General features: G+C 54.0%; 2 protein-coding genes across 2 annotated transcripts; one reads left to right on the forward strand and one right to left on the reverse strand.

The window, feature by feature from the left end:
- Positions 1 to 3012: 3012 nt before the first annotated feature.
- On the reverse strand, positions 3013 to 9993 carry VOLCADRAFT_104023 (uncharacterized protein; the record flags this gene model as incomplete). The annotated part of the gene is made up of 15 exons (XM_002948772.1): positions 3013 to 3653; positions 3971 to 4126; positions 4567 to 4750; positions 5059 to 5156; positions 5419 to 5510; positions 6096 to 6246; positions 6586 to 6744; positions 6795 to 6983; positions 7059 to 7115; positions 7549 to 7665; positions 8435 to 8514; positions 8788 to 8796; positions 8850 to 9148; positions 9657 to 9721; positions 9844 to 9993. The coding sequence occupies 15 exons, from the start codon at positions 9991 to 9993 to the stop codon at positions 3525 to 3527; spliced, it is 1935 nt and encodes a 644-aa protein (XP_002948818.1). The 3' UTR covers positions 3013 to 3524.
- Positions 9994 to 10887: 894 nt separating this feature from the next.
- Positions 10888 to 16238, forward strand: VOLCADRAFT_80339 (uncharacterized protein). The gene is made up of 9 exons (XM_002948651.1): positions 10888 to 11032; positions 11372 to 11446; positions 12138 to 12173; positions 12594 to 12680; positions 13097 to 13165; positions 13902 to 14036; positions 14478 to 14583; positions 14874 to 15009; positions 15470 to 16238. Exons 1-9 carry the CDS (start codon positions 10940 to 10942, stop codon positions 15600 to 15602), a joined length of 870 nt encoding a protein of 289 aa, XP_002948697.1. The 5' UTR covers positions 10888 to 10939; the 3' UTR covers positions 15603 to 16238.
- Positions 16239 to 20498: the final 4260 nt, after the last annotated feature.

Raw genomic sequence — 20498 nt, forward strand, 5'->3', positions numbered from 1 at the left:
GCCCGTATACCAAGCCCAGATAGCGAGCGCTATCTTTGGCAGGTACTACCTGGCCTGATAGTCGTAACTGTTGACATCTCTCGCTAAGTTCCGATTGCTGGGTGCCATCACATGCAACAACAAGCCTTTCACACTTTGAGACATTTGGTCGCATCCCAAAGGCTTCGCAAAACAAGTCCACAAGATGTAGCAACATCACCCCTTCTTGTGAATTGTGTCAGGCAAATTGTTATGCTCACGGGAGCGGTCACCGATGGACGATTAACTATCACTTTTTGGATTCTCTTAATTGGAAGACTTTTGAGACTCAGGACTATTTTATTAATAATTGGGGGTCCTGAGCCTTCCCTTTGGTCGCGGTTTTGACTATCAAATTGCCTTTACTTGTCTTATCTGGGTGATTGTCTACTTTGTATATTAGTCTCTAGTGCAGTGCACGGCCAGCTGGCCCGCTGGCTCTATTCTTCGTGAGTCTGGAGCCCACTGTAACAACCATAACAACCACAACAAGAGCGAGGGCCCCAGACAGCCCAGACCCCAATTCCGATTCAGGCCCAATTGGATCATCCGATAATTCACATGAATCAACCCTGATTTGCCTACATATGAACACGTCGTTAAGAAGACTGACACCCTACCTGTCCAACAAATGTAACACAGCAAAGGCGTAACCCGGGATGCTCAGATTGGCATTTGCGTCGTTACATTGCCCCCCACTTAGCAATGGACGTCCTCGGCCATTATTTCGAGCACAGGAGCCATCCCACCTCGCGCCAGTGCGCTGGTTTATCCATTACACCATGAAATCGCCAATTTGCGACTTGCTGGTTGCCAGAATCGAACCGCCGACCCGAAGTTTATTTCGGAATTCGTGCGGTCCCGTCTCGATACCATTGTAACACAGCAAAGGCGTAACCCGGGATGCTCAGATTGGCATTTGCGTCGTTACACAAAGCACCTGGCTATATAAATCCGCAGACGGAGTAATAAGCAATCGGCAGTCATCCGTCGGCGGGATTGATACATACATTTAATTTATTTGCGGTATGTAGCGCGCCGCCGTCGCTTTCGTGGCTCCTTTGCAACGCTCTTGCAATGGTTATTTCCTGGCTAGTAGTAACCGCATCGCCCTTCTATTCAGTGAAGTCCTGCATACGTACCTCCAACATGTCGTCACGACAATGTCCAAAGTATTGGGGTTCGTTTGGCTGACGCGGTACTCGATTATGCCGGCGCGGAAGTGCGTCGACCTCACTTCACCGAACTGCGCAATGAGCGCCAACACTAAAACCGAAAGGAGATATGCCGTTCCTCGTGATCGTCGCATCGTCGCTAACTATTAATTAATGTTGGTTCTGGATATGACGGTGAGATGATGTGATATTAATAGTGCCGATAGGATTAATCGATGTATCATGCACCGCATCTCCGTCTCCGGGTGCCACTATTCCGTTTCCTCTCATATAAACAGAAACACTTCGAATTTATCCATCCGTGGTGCAGTACATGATAACTATGCTGCCTGTAGCAACCACTCGTCCATCACACGTCCGTTCTCGTTCGCTTTAAACATTTCAATCGTGTACAGACCGTCTATTTTCAGGCCTGCCTTGTTGTACTCGTATCGGCCAGACTTCCTGATAACTCTTTGTAATCTTGATTAGGATCCTGCCTGCCGCAGCGCGTTAAGTAGTAGCTGGCTTCCAATGCAACCGCTATTTAAATTGCGCGCTTGTCCTTTTGTTGGGTGTTACCGCTCATTATTACGCTACCCTATCATTTGCCAAAATTAAAGCCATTACCGTTGTGCCAATAAAATCGATGACACACAATTGGGATGCCATCACCAATGTTGTAGCAAGTGTAATGTGGAAGGGAGAAAGAGAGGGGAAGGGAAAAGGAAATGTTGCGAAGTCCTGTCGAGGGTGCCTGGGGGCAGCGTTTTTTTTTTGAAGTAATGTAATCCTTAAAATTAAGTAATGTAATCCTTAAAATTAAGTAATGTAATCCTTAAAATTAAGTAATGTAATCCTTAAAATTAAGTAATGTAATCCTTAAAAGGAATAAACAGGCATTTTGGCCTTTGGAAAAAAGGAATGAATTGAGGCCGACCCGTACATTTTCATTAATGATGAGGAATATATTCCTCCAGCCAAAAACGTCCATTGCTGCCAGATTGCTCCGTAGTGTGCAGAACTTAGTATTTTCAATCATAGAATAGATATGAGGGGCCGTAAGAAGGTCAATTCGAGTGATAATCCGTGAAGGTGGGCATTTTGCACACTGCTCGCCGCAGGACACTTAGCAGGACACTCTATGCATACTTGCAGTCCATTTGCATGAGGGCCAAAATGCTTTTGTTTGGGGCAGCCTCCCTTACTACGCATACAAGTATGGCCTCAAAATGCTGGCGGAGCACCTTAGTGCGTATTAGTAGTTGATACATGTGCCGTACCGTGTACCAGCTACTACATTCCTCCCCCTTTGAAGGGATCCGTCTCGGGCCCTTACGGCCACACCAGGCTGTGCCTACCATCGCCTACCCTGGGGCAGTGGGTTATACTCACATGCGCCTAGCGGTCTTAAGGTTTTTCAGACACAGGGGATCCCAAGCGATCACAGCTACATATTCATCATGATATTCGTGCAAATGTTCATCATCCCGTCGTCCGACCTGATATCTACTTTGTACTCCGTCCAACTGACGACTTCAGAATTGAACATGGTTACGATACCATTGCAATAGCTGGCCGCTGAAAAGGCCTCCGAGATGTTGAGAAAGCGTGTTGGCGCATATTTGAGACGTTATGTGTGCCGTACTATGTACCAGCTGCTGCACATGTACACACCTTCTGTGTACTAGGTGATGGCCGGCAAACACACCATGTAAGGTCTCTGCCAAGCAACACAACGGCAGCATCATGTAGACGGCCCAGGACTTCACATGCCATGCTAGTGGTCCAGTGTTGCTCAGTGGACAGACCCATTACAAACATTGAACCCTATTGAACCCTATTACAAAGGAGTCACGCTTTCTTGGTCCTTGTATGGCCCAGCACATACCACACCGAAAATGTGACCACAGCCGAGATGAGACGGGCAAAGTGTGCAGGTGACAGGAGCACTATAAAAGTAAAGCCCTGCCCGAATGATTCGGCTGTGTCAATGGCAGGTGTGTCAAGGAACTTTGCAGGCAATAGTTTCTAAGCCCAGCTCCCAAATACGGCGCATTGAATACACACAATACACGATGGCCTTACCGGGGCATTGTTGGCAAAAGATCCCATCGCAAGGCAAGCCCGATGCGTATCTGTCATCAAGTACTTTTGTTATCAAGCTGGTCAAGCTTGCAGGAACGATTGGCAGGGTGCTGCTGCGGCAGCTGCTACTGCTGCTGCTGCAATATTTGGCCCTAGCGCTAACAAGGAAAACCGCAACCCAAGGAACACGCATGCGTGACGGTTTTCCCCGACGGGTCTAGATGATCCGGGATATCTATTGCCGGAGCCATGATATACCGCAATTCACGTGACAGCGCTGTATTTTGCGGCCAGCATCATCCACACGCTGCTAAGGCACTCGGGGTATACGAACACCTTCACCCGAAGCGCAAACGAAACCGAGCTTGCCGTGGTGCCCAGGATGTCCAGCATCTGCGCATGGGGGCATTGCAAGAACGGTTGAGGCAGCAAGAAGGAGGGCACATGCTTCGGTTGCTGTTGCATTATTAATCATTTATTGACCGCTTGCCACGTTACGGCTTACTGTTCAGTCCCTAGGATCCCCTAGGTTTTCAATGCCTCAAATTTACTTAGGCCGTCCATGGGCCCCCTGGCTTTTATGGACACCCCCCCACTTGTGCAGAACTTGTAACTTGTAACTTAGGGCGCCGTGCAGGTAACACTACTCTGTGCAACAGTGCAAGCTATTTCAATTGTCCGTCGATGCGGTGGCCCGCCTGGCCCCTTACTTGGTCCTCCTCCAGCATGGCCTTTCGCATCAGGTCCACACACACATGGCTGTGGTGCTGCGGCATGGCCTTGAATACCCAGCCAAGCGGCACGGCTCGCTTGATGGCCTGCTGGAACTCGTCGTTCCCCGGGGCTACTTCCCCACTAACAGCCTCCTGCATGGCCAAGCGGCGGACGGTGAGAGAAATCCGGTCAGCCACGAAAAGCGAGGAAAGCGTGCATCGCATGCGGTTGAAGGCAGTGGAGACTAGTTGGTGATACGAGTTGGGTATGAGATGGAACTTGGGAGCAAGGTGGCCAAAGCTACATAAATTAAAATCGCTGCATTTTATGTTCTACAGCGGCTGTGAGCCAACGGTACCGACACTGTAGTACACTGTACAGCAACGGTACAGACTAGACTAGACTGTCGCAAAACCATATGCAGGGCCACATCCATGGCGGCAAGGCAACACAACGCGCGGTGACTGCGGCGAGTATGCCTGCTAAATCAAACCCTCCGCGACTGCCATGGCGTTCAGCGCATATGCACGGTGAGCGCACACGCGTCGCAGTTCGAGAGGGGCCCCGAACAGGTAGGGTCCCGGTCCCTTACGTGCTCGTACGCGGCCAAAGCCGGCATCAGCAGCTGCGCAAGGCTGTCGTCCCAGGCGGTCGTGCCCTCGGCTCCCAGCGCCTGCCGTCGGTGTTGAGCTGCGGCGGCCCGCAACCTGGCCTCTAGGTGCGCCTCGAGCTCCAGCGGGTCGGGGATGGAGCTACGGGCCAGCGGGATGGCGCTCCTGTGGCCCTCAGCACAAGGGCGCGCGGGGGCGGACCAGCAGGAGTCAAGTCCGGTAAGGCAACCAGACCTAAAGCTGTTCCAAAGCTGCATGGAAACTGCTTATTGCACATTAAATCTCAATCACCGTTAATGCTCGACGGTCCCGCTGCCTGCCCTCTGCTTCGCTACGAAGGTACGAGGACATTGCAGGCTAAGCTAAATTGCCAGGTCCTGCACCAGGGCTTCCTCCACAAGCCAGGCGCCCCGGGTGCCGGCACACTAAAGAGTCACACGGTCCTCCTTCTAAGCCACCGTCAAGACACTGACCAAGGCATGGCGGGCAGCTCCTTCGGCGGCATGGGCAGCTCCCGCCACAGGGAGGCATCCTCCAGCACGTAGGACGTGCCAAAAGCGCTGTCATCGCACTGCACGGGACGGGTGCCACAAGTTTTGATCCATCTACTACATCTACTTGAATCCTGGTGAATGAATCACAGCAGGTCAGCGAAAAGATACCCCAAACGACATGACGGGATCCAACGATTGCAGGATGAAGACTGGGGTTGCTCGTCACCTAATACCACCTCTCAACGCTGTGACGGGTGAACCTTAAGGATGGTAAAGCCCAACAACCGCGCTGATTGACCGATTGCGTATCGCCGCATCATCTGCACACCGCGAACACACCTGGTAGTTGGCGTACAACCGCAGGTGGTTGAAGACGCAGCCCACAGACTGGTACGGCCAGGTGTCCACGTCAGTGATCGCGTAGCGCACAGCTGCGGAAGTTCAGTAAGGAGGAGGAGTCGAGGTTTGTCGCAGCCAGGGTAATAGTCAACCGGCGCGCCTCGTCCTGAGCTGATGCTTGTTGATGTTGATGGTAATCCGAAATCCCGGAAAACACGAACGAGAAACACGATCCCCGATTGCCAGCCTATTTCAAAATCCCTATCCAAAAAGGCGCGATGTCCCTTAACGACGCTATTGATCCTACTGTAAGTCCCGTGTGCGCCATGTGATGTGATGCGCCGCTCCGCCCCGTAGGGGTGCAGACGTGCGGAGCTTCCGGGCGGAGCTTACATGCAAACCCCTAGCCGGCGGCTTGCAACGGTGCAAGCCCAGGTTCTGCGGCGCAGCTGAATCGACAGTGCAACATGAGTCCTCTCTCTTGTCCCAGACCCATCCGATGCCATCGAAACGTGACCTAAATGGTCCACTCGCGAGTGAGCGTTCGTTCGCGCAATTATCCAAACACCTTTTCCTCGTTAACAATCACCTGTGCTTGGCTCCCAGAAGCACGGCGACGCGAGCGGCCCACGGGTCATGACCCAGGTGTGGCCGGTGCCGTCATGCAGACGACCCACCACCACCCACGCGTCCAGCCCAAACCCCAGCAGCAAGCTGCACAGCAGTATCGCCATCTCCTCCTGCACCGTGGGTGAGTTTCGTCGTGCGCATGCGCTTCCCCATGCCATCGCGTACTTTCGGAGGTCTTTGCCACTGCACCCTTGTGCACTGCGGGCAGGCGCGAGCCACACCCATGCGCACATGCATTGCCCTTGCTCCAGGAGCAATGCAGTTTCGTCCTGATGCTGGCATCTGTAAACGTACATGTGGCTGCACAGCTCGCACGCGAAGCAAAACACCGTTTCAAGCTGACTTTGCACATGGTCCGTTAAATGCTGGCACAATGCCCAACTCTCCACACAAAAGCAAGGAATAAGGTAAACAGTTGCAACCAAGACGGATACACAGATCTATTACATGACGCACAGCTGCCCGACGCATACGCCCATTCCCGGGGATAAAAGTAGGCAAGGAGGCGGGGGGGGGCATAAACGAGCGGCCACTGACCTTGGATGCAGTCCCTGACGCCAGTACCGTGTGAAGCAGGCACCAGCACTCAGCCACCTCGCTGAGGCCGCCGCTGGGCAGCACCGCCAGATCTTCCCGCCGCCGCAGCAAGCTCACGAAGCGGGCCGCCTCGCGCGCGTTTGCCAGAGTGCGGCCGAGCTGCAGCGGCCGCACGAAGCAACACACCGGGTACTGGCTGCCATCCTCACCGTTGGCGAGGACCTTGTGAGGAGTGTCGTAGGCAGCCAGGGACAGAACGCCAGAAGGATCGAGGGGCCAGGGGGACGGAGGGGACACCGCACGACAGTGATTTGAGACAAAAGAATCCGGAGACGGAGCAAGACAACTGAGCCGCCATGGTTCGTAACACTCGTCTCGTGGCAACAAGCGGAAGGCAGCTGCAGCACAAGGATAATGCAGCGCAAGCCCCAGGGTGGTGCGCTAGGTGCCATGGTCAGCCGCCGCAGCCTCACCTTGATCGGCCGGGACTTGAAGGCCAGGTTCTGGGACACGTAGTCGCCCCACCAAGCCTGCAAGAATGACCGGTGGGATGACGAGCATGTAGCATGTAGCAGCACAGAGCAGTAGCAACAACAGGAGCGCATGTGTTTCTCACGTGCCACAACCCGCTTAGCTTTGGAGGCGGACCTGTCTTAGCAGAAACCCGTAAACTCCAAATCGTTTAGTCACATCAGATACATTCCCGCCTGCAGATCATTATCCGCCTAATATCCACCGCGCTGCACTGACAATACCCCGCCAAGTACAGCCCACCTAGAAAGGGACCGACCAGTCCACCACACGCCAGCTAGTCCATAGCATCTTTCACTGACAATGCAATGGCCGAAAAAAGCAAGGCCGCAAGGTTTCTAGAGCCACGAAGTCCCGCAGCGGTGTTAAGAAGGGTGCATCGCTGACGACGCAAGTGGCCACCTGCTTTATGGCTACCGCGTACCTACTTACCTTGGCATTCGCGACGAAGGCCGCCATGACGTCCGCGTCGCGCGCGTGTTCCATGCGCTGCTGGCTCTTCAACAGCGCCTCATCCAGCGCCGCAGAGAAGGCCGGACGCAGCTCCAGCTGCAGCGTCAGCATGCCGGCGGGTGCCATGGAGGCGGGCATCGCGCCGCCGGACCCTATGTGTGAGTATTGCACGGACCACCATCCGCAATAAAATCATGGGCAAAGACGGACGGAGCGGAAAAGGGGGCGGCAAAAAGACAGGAAGAGAAACATATACGTGTGTTAGGCTGAGCGCTGGAGAGGGTTCGCCTTTGCGGTTCAGTCCTTTTTATCCAGCTCCTCACTGCACTGTATGAGGTGTAGCTTGGACTTCCCGACCAGGAAATGAAGGTCATGGCTGGCAGGTCGAGGCGGTTGGTCCCATGGAGGCTCGGGGTCCAGTCAGGCTGCTGCATAGACACCCCGTCATCGGAACTCCATAGACACCCCGTCATCGGATATCGTGCTGACAATGCTGCGCATTCTACTCCCGAATCCTCTTCCTCATGGCGTATATACATTTACAACATTACGCGATAATATACCCCCTTCCCCCTTTTTCCCTTTGTTGCAAAAGCATTGCACAAAACGACACACGACTGGTACCCCACACGGCCGGGTGCCAACAGACCCCGCAGCCCGCGAATCGGCCCGCCTCGCCGAAGGTTGTGCCTATGTGGGCCCTGTCGGCTCCAAAACCCACTTTCAGGGTTTTGACTCATCAACCCGCGACCCATTCCTTACCTGCAGGACCAGCGCCCAACTGTACCGAAACCACCACCTTGCCCCGCCGCAGCAGTGCCGTACGCCACTCAGCGGTCCCGAGTGCGCACACCAGCCGCCTCACCGACAGCTGGCGGGCCACCTGCTCCGGAGTGTTCGCAACTGCTGCTGCTGTAGGAGCCTTGCCGGGACCCGCGCCACGGTCTGTGAAATCAGCCAGGAGGCGAAACTTGGCGCCGGAGTGGGGATGAGCAACAGGGAAAAGCTGCGTCATGCCAAGACTTGCAGAATGCGGAGAACGTCGACTGTTATTCCCAAAGCAGGTTAATCGCGCGCAAAATCATGCATAAATGAAGACCCGACAATGTCACAGCGCGATGAACTGCATGCCACAGCACCACACAGCGATGTGTGGTGCTGCCTGAATGGGTGGGTGTCCATGTACCTCTCAGCCGCCCTCCTTCCACCCGGCCGTACCTCTTTGGCCTGGTGGAGGTGGAAGTACCACCGCAAAGGGCCATCAGCCCCTAGTCACTCACCCGCCTGATCGTCCGAGCCCCAGGGCGCCAGAGGGTTTAACTGCATCACCACCGCATGAAGCCCCTGCCGCAGCGCCAGCAGCTGAAGTGGGTCAACGGAACCCGGCCCTGTGGGCAGCTGGAAGAAGGCCTCCCCCGCAAACGCCGGCTCTGCGGTCGCTGGGACCTCATGCGTGGTGAAACGCTGACCAAAGAGCTCCAGGGAGAGCTGCAAACGCTCTTCTGGACCGGGTATCCGGAGAGTATAGTCTGTGAAAGCTCTGCCGCCCAGCAGCTTTACATGCAGGAAAGCCTTGCCCCTGTTGCGCGAGGACAGGAGGGAGTGAGGAAGTGGGGGCGGCAAATGGTGTTGTTGGAGCGTGGCGGGCCGGGATGCAGAGCAGGGCCAGTGCGGGTGGTGATGTTCTTGCTCGTCGGAGGGTGATGATGCAGACCTGGGTGCTCAAGTACGGGGGCTAAGGCGAGATTCATGCGTGAATTGTGCGGGTTTATGGCTGTATCCAAGGTCGGCAGGGGATCAGTGGGGTTTTGTTGTTAGCCTACACAAAGGCGAGCTGGCGGAGAAGAGAACGCTGGTGTCAACATGAACGTGCTTTTGCCAGCGGTAAACGGCGCAAGGAAACACGCTTGATTACAATTGCTCGAAAGCGCATGAGCTCTGTGGGGGATTCAGAGGACATCGCGTCTAGGTGACTGGTTAAGGCGCCGATAAACTGGGCAGTAGCTGAGCCCACAGCCAACCGTCCACTTGACAGCCCTGGTCTCGAGGTCCTTCTCAAGTCAACCATTAGGCGTGTGCTTACTCACGCGGGCAATTCTGCGGGCTTGGTGGGTCCGACGTTCGAAACCAGAGTGAGCGTCTCTACAGCCGGCTGTGGTGGGCGAATAGTTCGCACGAGTTGGTCAATGACACCTCGACCCTGTTCGGCAAATGAGCGCATCCTTGAAGCATCTCTTCGTCATCGTAAGGCCAAGTAGATGCTGGCACCCTTACTTGAAGGATATCAAGCGCATCCTCTGGCGTCACGTTCTCTCCAGTCCGCTGGTATTCCAGAAGCAGCTGGTGCAAAACCCCTTGAACACCAGCCTGCTGCAGTTGTTGACGGACTGCCTTTCGCAACTCCATAACTTTCGCGTCCTCCATGTTCAAGCACTAAGGAGGTCAAGGCTACTGCGTTAATATAAAGTATTCCTACATTTTCTTAAAGGTGCACGAAGCTGTAAGAGTTTAAGGCGAAGGCCATTGCCCCTAGCGTAATGCCTTTCCTGGCAGAATTCAAAATAAGCTTGAAGCCTGGAACCTGTCAGTATACGTGGGTGAGGAAAGTGCCAGAGAGATGTCAAGGATTAACTAAGTACAAGAGAATCAAGGTAATCAAACGGAGCAAGAAACAAATATGGACCTTGCCAAGGTCGTACGGTTCCCGGAGCACGCGGAGCACGGCAGAGAGAGGCTGGGAGGGTCTACGAAATGGGAGAGACATTTCCCCCCATGACTTGGACGCGTGTTGCACCATTTGGACTTGCCGCTCGAACCACTCAAACCGGATTCGGGCCTGTTATAGCTCTCCAGCCACTTAACCAGCAGCACATCACGCGTACTAATGGGAACATACGAGTGGTGCCAATTCTGACCGCTTCCATGAAGCTTCCTTCTTCGGTGCGCCGTGTTTGGTATTAAAAGGGAGTAAGGGTAAGAGAGCGCAAGATATGGGCATCCTCAGGATGTCCCGGTGTCGCCGATTCCACCCGTCATTGTGTTCTTGACAATGCCCGGTGAAACCGATGTTCCTTGGTGTGCAACACGTTGTGCGACTGGTGCGCAAAGCGCATCGTAATCAAGCTGAGATCATGTAGTCCATGGGAAACGATCTGCGACGCTCGCGTCGTTAAGACTGGTTTTCGGATCCAAGTTCAATTAGCAGTTACTAGGCTTGGTGGTTGGTACTATTGCAGCCGTAGGATCGTTGGTAAGATACGGTTATGGTTCCATGTTTTGATGTGGATCTTAGTCCCTTGGCGCACCACTAAATTACCACTAACAACAAAAATTGTTTCCACCTACGCGTTTAGTGAGCAAGCAGAACAAAATGGGTCAAGGGCAGAGTGCTAACAAGGACGCCATCGCCCAAATGGCAAAGGCGAAAGTTGCTTATGCTCCACCGCTTGGTCCTACGAATCCGGTAAGTTAATAGAAAACACATACGTTCTTTTACGAAGATCCACTAAGGGCACCGTTTGTGATCTGCATCTCAACGATTCTCATTTTGCCATAACGCCTGCCTGCTCTGCGCACCAACCTGAATACTACAAGATGCAATAAACGAAACCATGGATCTTAGCCAGCCTTTTCCCATATTCGGATTTTCCTTTGACCTAGCGGCAGCCACATAAGTTCGGAGTGCTGCTGTAGTACAAACGAACCGGCAGGATTGCTGACCAGGCCAGAATTTTTCATTTTTCGATCATGACTATGTGCAACACCTTGGTCCATCTTGCTCCTGGCGACGGCTTCCTTGCAGGCTAATCCGCTGGTGTACTTCGATATCAAGCTGGGCCGCTATGGCGACGCAACTCCGCTGGGCCGCATCGTCATGGCAAGCTAAGGGCCGAAGGGTGTTAAGAAACAGAAGCCGAACCGGCGTAGGAGCGAACCTGCGAAAGGCGTGCGGGCTAGGAGATGAGGATCAATACACACACCTTCGCACCCACCCGTGCTTCAGCTGCAAGAGAAACCCATGGACCAGGAAGGGGCTTCTCATCCGTTCTGCTAATACATGCATCCCTATGCCGTGTGCCAAACATCAATACAGCATCAGGCACCATGCAGCCATGCGTATCTTATAGGGAAATTTCCTCGGCACCAGCCCCCCGTTATGAACCGTACCAGAGAGCTGTTCAGAAGGTGCCGTACCACTTCGTAAACTGTTGGATGGATTAACACGTGGTCTTGCTGATAAGAAGTGAAGCAACCAGCATAGGTCATACACACCGGCATTCGATTCCATTCATGAAGCCAGTCAGTCGAACCCTCACCCATCGCATCATGACGTGGCAATCACGTCGCAGCATCCAAGGATTTCCCGCGGCCACGGCTGCCGAAAGGAATTAGCATAACGAGCTAAGCTTTGTCCTGCAAAATCGCCATATGATTGGTGGCCGGTTGGACGACAGCATCTTCTGTTGCTGCTGTGTTGGTTAGTAGCAAGGACCCGCAGAAGTCCAGGTATCCTTCTAACCAACTTAACCGATCTAACTAACCACATGTGGGGGTCTGCACTGCGGCAGGAGCTGAAGGCCGACGTGACGCCGAAGACCGCCGAGGTGAGCACTGAGCTGTGGTTCTCCTGTCTTCCGTCGCTTCACTGCCCCCAAAGTCCATGTGCTAATGTAACATCACTGATGGCCCAGTCAGTGCAATGTGAGGCTGGTCAGTGTCCACACCGTCATTGGCGCGACTTAGGTCTATATGTATGCATAACAACGATTGTACATCAGTAAAGCGCCGCTTGAAAAGCATTTCGTGTCTTCCGCGCATGTATTGCCGGCTTCAGGACATCCAGGACTGCACGGATTGTGACGGTAGTTGTGACGGTAACGGATTGAGACATTGCCGACTCTTGCCTTAACGGGCTTGCATGCCCTGCCCTATGTTTGCCTGCCGCGGCTGTTGCTGCTGCTGTTGTTGTGCCCTCCTGTCCTGCCTCATGCATGTGACCCACGGGTCGTGTGCCACCTGTGCAGAACTTCCGCCAGCTGTGCCTGCGCGAGCCGGGCAAGGGCTTCAAGGACTCCCGCTTCCACCGCGTCATTCCGAACTTCATGTGCCAGGTGCGTCGCGCAGGCTGCTGGTCGGGGCCATGTACCTACTATAGCTGTAGACCTGTTTCCGTCTGCCATGCCTGCCAGCCCGCCCAGCCCAGCCCAGCCCAGCCCGGCTCTACCTGCCCGGACTCCTTAGTCACGGTTCAAGCACCACGAAACCCAGGCCTAGCCACATGCAGATAAGATACCTAAGGCTGTGTTTGCTAGTTATACTGAGGCTGATTTGGTGCTTGCCAGTGCGGGGCTGCTTTCCTGCATACTTTATAAGAGTCTTTATGGCTTCAGCTTGAGTCATTGGTGTGGTCGCGGGATTACACATGCCCCGCCCTCAGGCTTTACACGCTGCCCGTACATTGACCTGAATCTCGTATGTATGTATGTATGCATGTGTGTGCATTTGTGTGTGCGTGCGTGCGCTTAAGGGCGGTGACTTCACTCGTGACAACGGCACCGGAGGCATGAGCATCTATGGCTCGCGGTTCGAGGACGAGGTAGGGCACCGGTTTGCGTGCGCTGCGGGCTGTATAGGTAGGTTGGCAGTTAGGGTGCGAAACAGGCAAGCAGGTAGGATTGATTAGTAGGTAGTACCTACGAGCAAGTAGAGGTACTAGGTAGGTAGGTAGGCAGCAGGGCTGCACTCGTGCTTATTGGCCACTTGGCAGTAATGAGTTCCTCTTTGTGTCGTACCTGCCATGTACCAGAGTTCCCCATCCACTTCCTTCTATCGGGCAAGCTGGTAGGTGTCGCTTAGCCGCCTTTGAAAAACTACGGTTAGCCGTACGCCGTACATTCCGCGGCAGTCCATTGATGGGTTGAATACATCGTCATGGTCAGAGGGTCAGAAGATGATGAGTGAATGGACCCCCAGGAGCCTCCAGAAGCAGCGGTTGCTATCGTCTATACGAGGTTTCTTGTATCTCTTCTCTCTTATCCCTCGTATGTTTGAACATTCCCGCCTGTGCATGCTGATGAGGCGCCTTCAGCACCCAAAGCGTGAGGCTGCCTGCGCTTTCCGAGGTCACCTCAACACACCAATCATCACCGGCGGGCTTCCTAGGTGGCGGCGCAGTTGGGCATGGCCCGCATGGCCATGAATGCATGTGGCATACTGATGCGCCCTTTCACACGTGCGCATCCCCGTCCTCGTCCCCCGCCTTCCATCCCTTCACGCATCCATACTTGACGCTTCATTCCCCCGTCTGTGTTTGTGTGTATGTATGTGTGTAGAACTTCAAGCTGTCGCACGCGGGCCCGGGTGTACTGTCCATGGCGAATGCGGGACCCAACACCAACGGCTCCCAGTTCTTCCTTTGCACTGCTCAGACACCCTGGCTGGACGGCAAGCACGTGGTTTTCGGCCAGGTGACCCAGGGAAAGGGAGTAAGAGAGGGTCTACCAGTTACACATTGACAAGCGAGGAAACGCTAATAATATTAATAATAATATCAAAATACTAATAAAATATATTAATAATAATATCAAAATACTAAATAAAATATTAATAGTAATATCAAAATACTAATAAAAAATTAATAATAATATCAAAACACTAGCTGCTGTCAATGGCTAGGTTTGTATGTAGTGTAGCGACAGAGGAAGGCAGGCTTTGTTGGATACGGGTATCGATATTTAAGACGATATGCGTGGTGAGCTACGGTGTTATTCACAGTCGCCGGCGCTTTGCCCTACCTGCCTACCTACTAAGCCCCTGCAATTACCGCTACGGAATGGGCCCTTGGGCGGTGACATCGGGGGTTGCACCCACCATCGTTCCTGTTCCTACATGCGTGCACTCCTGATCAGGTTGTGGACGGCTTTGAGGTGGTCAAGGCGATCGAGTCCTGCGGTAGCCGCAGCGGCGAGACCGCCTTTGACGTCATGGTGGCGGATTGCGGACAGCTGCCCGCAGGTGGGTCCATCGGTAGTTGGATAACGTCGCGGTTGCGGACTGCGCGGGTCGGTGGGTCGGCAAAATGGGTTTTGCTATGGACGGGCCATCGGTGGGTCGGCAAACGGGTGGATGGATCTTTGCGTCAGTGGACTGCCGGAGTGATGCAAGATTTGCCTGCCTGGGCTGTCCCACCGTCCCATAGATCCGCCTTGGCAGCCTGAGGGCATCGTGCGTGTGTGTGTATGTGTGTATGTGTAACCGGATACACGTCTGACCGTCGTCGGCATTGTATCGTCGTGGTGGTGCAGGCGCAACCAAGGCGGCAGGTGCGACGTCCTGGCTGGCGGCCCGTGGAGGCGCTGCAGGCGCAACCGTACGGAGCTACAGCTCGTTGTCAAGCGCCGCCCCCGGATCGTCTCGCTGCTTCGGGTCGAAGCTGAGCAGGTGCGTTCGGGCCTGGAGGCCAGTCTACCTTCCTACTGCCCGTGCACCCAGTCGTCCATTCGACGTGTTCCTGTTTCGGCTCTGCAAAGTCCACACCCCGGACCATGTCACACACACACATACACACACACAGACGCACACACGCACACCTATGCACCTGCACAGACGCATACAGCCTAGGAATAATGTACGCCGAAAGAAAGAAAAAGAGGACTTTGCGCGCACATCTGTTCGATCGCCCCCGCCGTTACACTGCCGCTAAATCCCGCACATCCCCGCTATCCCCACATACCCATGTCTGGATGACGATTAGGACGTCATTGCTGCCTACAGTGCCTGAAATTTCCACAGACACAGGTGCCCATCGGCCCTTTCCTAAAACCCAATCTCCACAGTACGTTCCTTTTCTTCCTATAAACTTTTCCTGTACGGCCTCCTGTAAACTTCTTTTGTGTTCCAGGCCCGTGGTCTGCCCTGTGAGGGCCCAGTCCGTGGCTGCGGCACCCGCAGCTGCCGCCATGCGCAGTGTCGTGCGCAAGCATGCGGCTCTGGTGAGGACCACCGTCCATGCGGCCCGGGTGCTGGCGCTGTAAGCACCTAGCTGGATTAGATTCAGGGGCAAGAAGCAGCGGCTGCTGCGGGCGGAGGGGCTACAGCTGCGGCGACAACGGGTTGCTGTAAGCGGGATCTCCCTGTCTGCTGGTCTGGCGGCAAGCAAGGCGGGTCCAACCCGCCCCGATTGGAGGGATCTCTAGTGCTGGCAGCGGGCAAGCCAACAAGCCGAGCGGCCCTGGGCCTGCCTGCTGCGTGCTTAGCCGGCCTGACAAGCTCTTGACAGAAGCACATTTAAAAATGCTTGCAGCATGTTGATTTCTGAATGCACCTCGCTGGCACGTTTGGTCATACAGTAGCATGCCTGCATTCTGTGAGTTGCTGTGGGGTAATTCGCAAATCAATGTGACGTAACGTTGCATGCTGGGGGGATGGATTCGTAGGGGCGCTTCAGCTCACTCCCGGGACCTGTGGCGGGCGCCGGGGGCGCCTGCAGTCACTGCACAGCCATGGCAGGCATCCATGTCAATTGCTGGGCGAGTTGGCTTCGAAGCATTTCGGGTTGTGTACCAGTGGATGGGCGGAGGAAGCTGATGACGGCACACATATTTTCGGGGGATTTTATCTCGCGGCGATAGATATCCAAAGCACCTACGTGTAAGATAAACCATTCCCGTACGCAGCTATGAGTTTCTTTTTGCCCTTTGTGTGTGCGACATGTGGAGCGGTGTGGGGCAGCTGGTGTATTGTGTGGGTTTGAGCGCGTTCGCGCGACAGGAAACGCGAGTAGGCCCGAGCACGACCTCGAAGGTCGTCTTGGTGCTCGCATTCTTATCAGCAATTGTTCGGATAGAGCTTCATATCCCATGTTACATGGTATAGGTAGCTACCGTCGAATAATCGGGCTGTCGACAAAGCTGAGTAACCCCCAAAGACACGGCCATGCAATTTTAACAACATCTCTTCTTTTCGGCATGGGAAGGGACTTCCATGCCAGACGCAACAGCCACCTTGGGGCCCCACGGCAGCCACCTGCGCTCAAACAAACCTTCATCGCGCGAAAGGCTATTACCGAACTCTGTGAGCGCGCCACCGTACAAGCTGGATTAGTCAGGGCGAGGAATCGAGCGGTACACAGGGCTTTTCATTACACGGGCGCTGGCCCGGGCCACTGCCCGCCTAAGCTAACAGTCATGCTTGCCTCAGCTGATTGGGGCCCAGACGACGACGCTACACAGGCCCAGGCCGATAGCATCCTGGCGGATGCGGAGGACGGGGATGCTTTGGCTCTTCCATGCACAGTTCTCGCTTGATCTGCACAGGTGGATGCGGTGCACCGAGATGAGGCCTGCATCGCACGACGCATCTGCCGTGATACGTACGGCGGAACACCCCAGCCTGGCCCCAGCCAACCAGCTCCGGCTACTCGCCATAACCTGCAGAAATACCACCTTACGAGGACCTAACGGTACATTGTGTAGCAATTTACAGCAGCTTCCTAAATATTATGGCGGATTACTGGCAAAAAAACAGGAGCGCAGCCCCTGATCGACCCAGATGCCCAGGTCTGTGCCCTCCATGTGCTGTACGCGAGAGGCCGGACCCGATCACGTAAAAGCGTGGCGACGGTCGGGGCAAAGGCCGCCACGGTTGAGGAAGTGCAGATCGCGGCGGCACCGGCCGAGCTCCGCCACTGGGGGCAGGTCCTGACAGGGTACCGGTTGAGATAGTGCTCCCTTGCGGATCAATAGTGCTCCCTTGCTGGCGGCCGTTTCCACCGTCCTTGGGCACTGTGATATATAGGGTGCCAGAAGGCTTCCTGGACGGCATCATTTCATCTTTCTTCAAAGTGGATGATCATACCGTGCCGGATAACTGTCGACCAATTACACTGCTTGGCAAGGAGTATCACGCGCTATCACGTGTCCTCAAGCAGCGGCTTCTTCCGCTGTGTAACAGACAGCATTTTCCTTCCGGGCCGGCAAATCGTGGACACTGTCCTACTCCTACAATTTCTGCCCGTGCTCCCTTCCTGCAGGGCACATTGAACATGTGTTGCGGCCTTCTTTGACTTCTACAAAGCTTACGACACACTAGGTGGAGATTTCCTCTAAGCGTGCCTCAACGAGATTTTCTCTCAGCTGTGTTGCGCTAAAACTTCATTGCGTGGGCATGACGTGGGGAACCACGTTGTGCCACCGCCGGTCCGGCGTTATTTTTTTGCGGAATATATTCCGAATTCGGAATAAAAAAATTTACGTGGTCCTGAAAGTTAAGAATAATTAATGTTCCGACCGTGCAAGTTCATTCCTCCAGCCAAAAGCCGCTAGAATCTCACAGGAGACATACATGTGAACCATATCATAGTACTTTAATGCCATGGATACTGTTAGGAAGCTCACGCCCGAAAGTCAACGAGGAATCGGACTGTTTCTGACCGGACCAAACGCTGCAAAACATTCGGACCCGAAGCTCCCAAAGCGTGTTAGGTCATTAAATCAGATATAAAAAATCACTGAAGCTATTAGCGATGTTAATGAAGACGGTATAGAGGTCGTAGGGAATGTGGGCGCAATGCAGCATTATGCAGCATTACTTTTGCAACCCGGAAAGTCGTGTAGTGTTATCTTTCAACGTGATGCAAGACAAACGATGGTGAACGAACTCTATTCGATCAGTGTTTGAGAGATTGTGGTGTGCGCGTGTTGCGGCATTCCCCACGGCGTTTGCACGAAGTAAACTGTAACTCATCGGGGGGGGTCTGGGGGGGGCGGAGCCCCCCCCAGCGCCTTACAGATTCGGAATACTTTTATTCCCGCGACTAAAAACCTATTCCTCCGTTCGGACTGGAAAATTCACCGGCAAAATTGAAAAGAAAAACACTGCCGCCGGAAGAGGCCTGAAAAAGTGCTTAAAGCTTGGGTTGGAGATTCGGACAAGTGTGGTGAAATTATCTCGATTTACCGTTAAATTTGCGATGACGCTGTTGAAGGCCCTGTCCTTGCGGAGCCTTGATGTGAAACATGAGGATTTTACTTCGGGCGCTGTCGATGTCATGTTCTCACCAGAGAATGTGGCCAATACCATGATGGATTTCCGACGGACACTGTCGTGCATGTGGCGCCTTCGTTGGGATAGTGAGGATAAGGAAGCCCTTTGGAGGCTTGCGATTGACGGATTTCCCTGCCTTTCCCTTTCATAGGGTGCAGCGCCGGGGAGGGGACCCCTTGCTGTGATGTGCCCGTTGGGTGTGTGTATGGTTCGTGGGGATCGGCAGCATCACTTCTGCATTGCAACATCGCAATGGATTTTCGTGATGCTGATGATGCAGGACAAACTGGTACTTTAGGACCTCATTCCCCGGGCCAATTTGTGGTTGGGCATTCTGCCACCCACCATTCGTAGTCGTGTGTGGGAGGTGGTGTGCCTTGCGGACATCAGTTCGGGAGGGTCTTCAGGGCGATACCACGGAACTGCCCTCAACCGCATTGGTTGCGTGGTCATTTCCGACCTTTTGGCCCGTCTTAACTGATTTTGCGTACCACAGTACCCGCAGCCGAAATTCGGCTGAAGGCCCCGGTTGAGGGTCCATAATGACCAAAATTTGACCAGAAGACGTGATTTGCAGCCTCTATTGCGGCTGCGCGCTGGACTTGAACTTTGAATTTTCTGTAGACTTACTTACCAAAATTATGCCCTCCCGCAGCCGTAGAAACCGGTTTGCCGACCTCTGCTGACAACCACCATTTTTGGGCGGGGCCCCAGCGCGAAGCGCCCAGGGGGGCCCCGACCTGTAGGATTGCCCATGTCCGTGTGTGCGTGTGGCCGTGTGTGTGTAACGGACCAAACATAATATCTCGCCCGGCTGAAATGCGATATTGGTACTATATAGCATCCTCTATCGCAAGGTATCTCGCCTGTAGCCAACAAAAATCGTATGAGCACAAATGAGCACAAACAACTTTGGCTGCCTCAATTGACTGAGGCCAAAGTCACATTAACGCCTCTCGGGCTAAATTTCATCTCAAAAGGTGCCGTGTATCTCATAATGGAATTCTGAGATGACAGCGTATGATAACTTGAACACCCAGCTTGTGTTACCTTTTGCCCGCACGGGCATTCCGATTTGCCACCAGCAGGCCGACAAATTTGCTTACATTTCTCTATGAAATACACAAGCTGCTCGTTTGTACATTTACTTTAGCCAATGCTCGAGGCCTCCGGAGACTTGCGGTGTGCCGCAATGAAGCTCGCGGCCGTGGGGCGGATTGCTGAGGCCGCTGGCGCTTCGGGGATAAACATCACAGACAGAACCGAACTTCACCCAGCTTGCGTTACCATTTGCCCGCACGGGCATTCCGACTTGCGGTCTGCCGCACTGTCCATGCGGCATGCACCCGGGATGATGCGATTCGCGTGGAGCCCGCAGGCGGTGCTGACGATTCCACCGGTGCAAGCTTAGCTCCCACACCATCAGCACTGCTGCAACAAAGCACATCTCCCACCGCGTTGACACTACCCATCAATTGTCACACATGCCGCGCTAGCTACCGGCCTGTACGGATGCAAGGGGGGCCCGCCCTTTTTCCGGCTTCGAGGAAGCCGACACCCGACTTGTCTGTCTGTCGTTTGTCAACTGTCTTGTCGTTTGTCAACTACCGGAAACAATGAGGATTTCTGAGGGTTCTCATCCGAGCCCAATCTTGTATGTCTGAGCGTACTAGCTGAGGATTCATGTCCAGTGAAGTTGTTACGGCCTGGCCGATTTTCGAATAAGGCGTTGCGCGGGTCGACCCGAACGGGGTCCAATGTAATAATCACTCCCTCTCCAATAATTTTAGGGGCGAAAAAATTTCTGCAATACTTGATTTAATCTTGCGGCCGGTACTAAAAAGTTTACCTCCACTCCTTCTGACCGCTCGCCGGCCGACGGCGTC

The sequence above is a fragment of the Volvox carteri genome, assembly GCF_000143455.1.
Source record: "Volvox carteri f. nagariensis unplaced genomic scaffold VOLCAscaffold_11, whole genome shotgun sequence".
NCBI classification, from domain to species: Eukaryota; Viridiplantae; Chlorophyta; class Chlorophyceae; order Chlamydomonadales; family Volvocaceae; genus Volvox; species Volvox carteri.

What these genes read in the sequence shown, in the direction of transcription:
- VOLCADRAFT_80339 (XM_002948651.1), top strand. Translation starts at nt 10,940, where the DNA reads ATGGGTCAAGGGCAGAGTGCTAACAAGGACGCCATCGCCCAAATGGCA. An exon ending in TTCCGAACTTCATGTGCCAG is followed by an intron (nt 12,681 to 13,096) that starts GTGCGTCGCGCA and finishes CGTGCGCTTAAG; the next exon opens with GGCGGTGACTTCACTCGTGA. An exon ending in AGCACGTGGTTTTCGGCCAG is followed by an intron (nt 14,037 to 14,477) that starts GTGACCCAGGGA and finishes ACTCCTGATCAG; the next exon opens with GTTGTGGACGGCTTTGAGGT.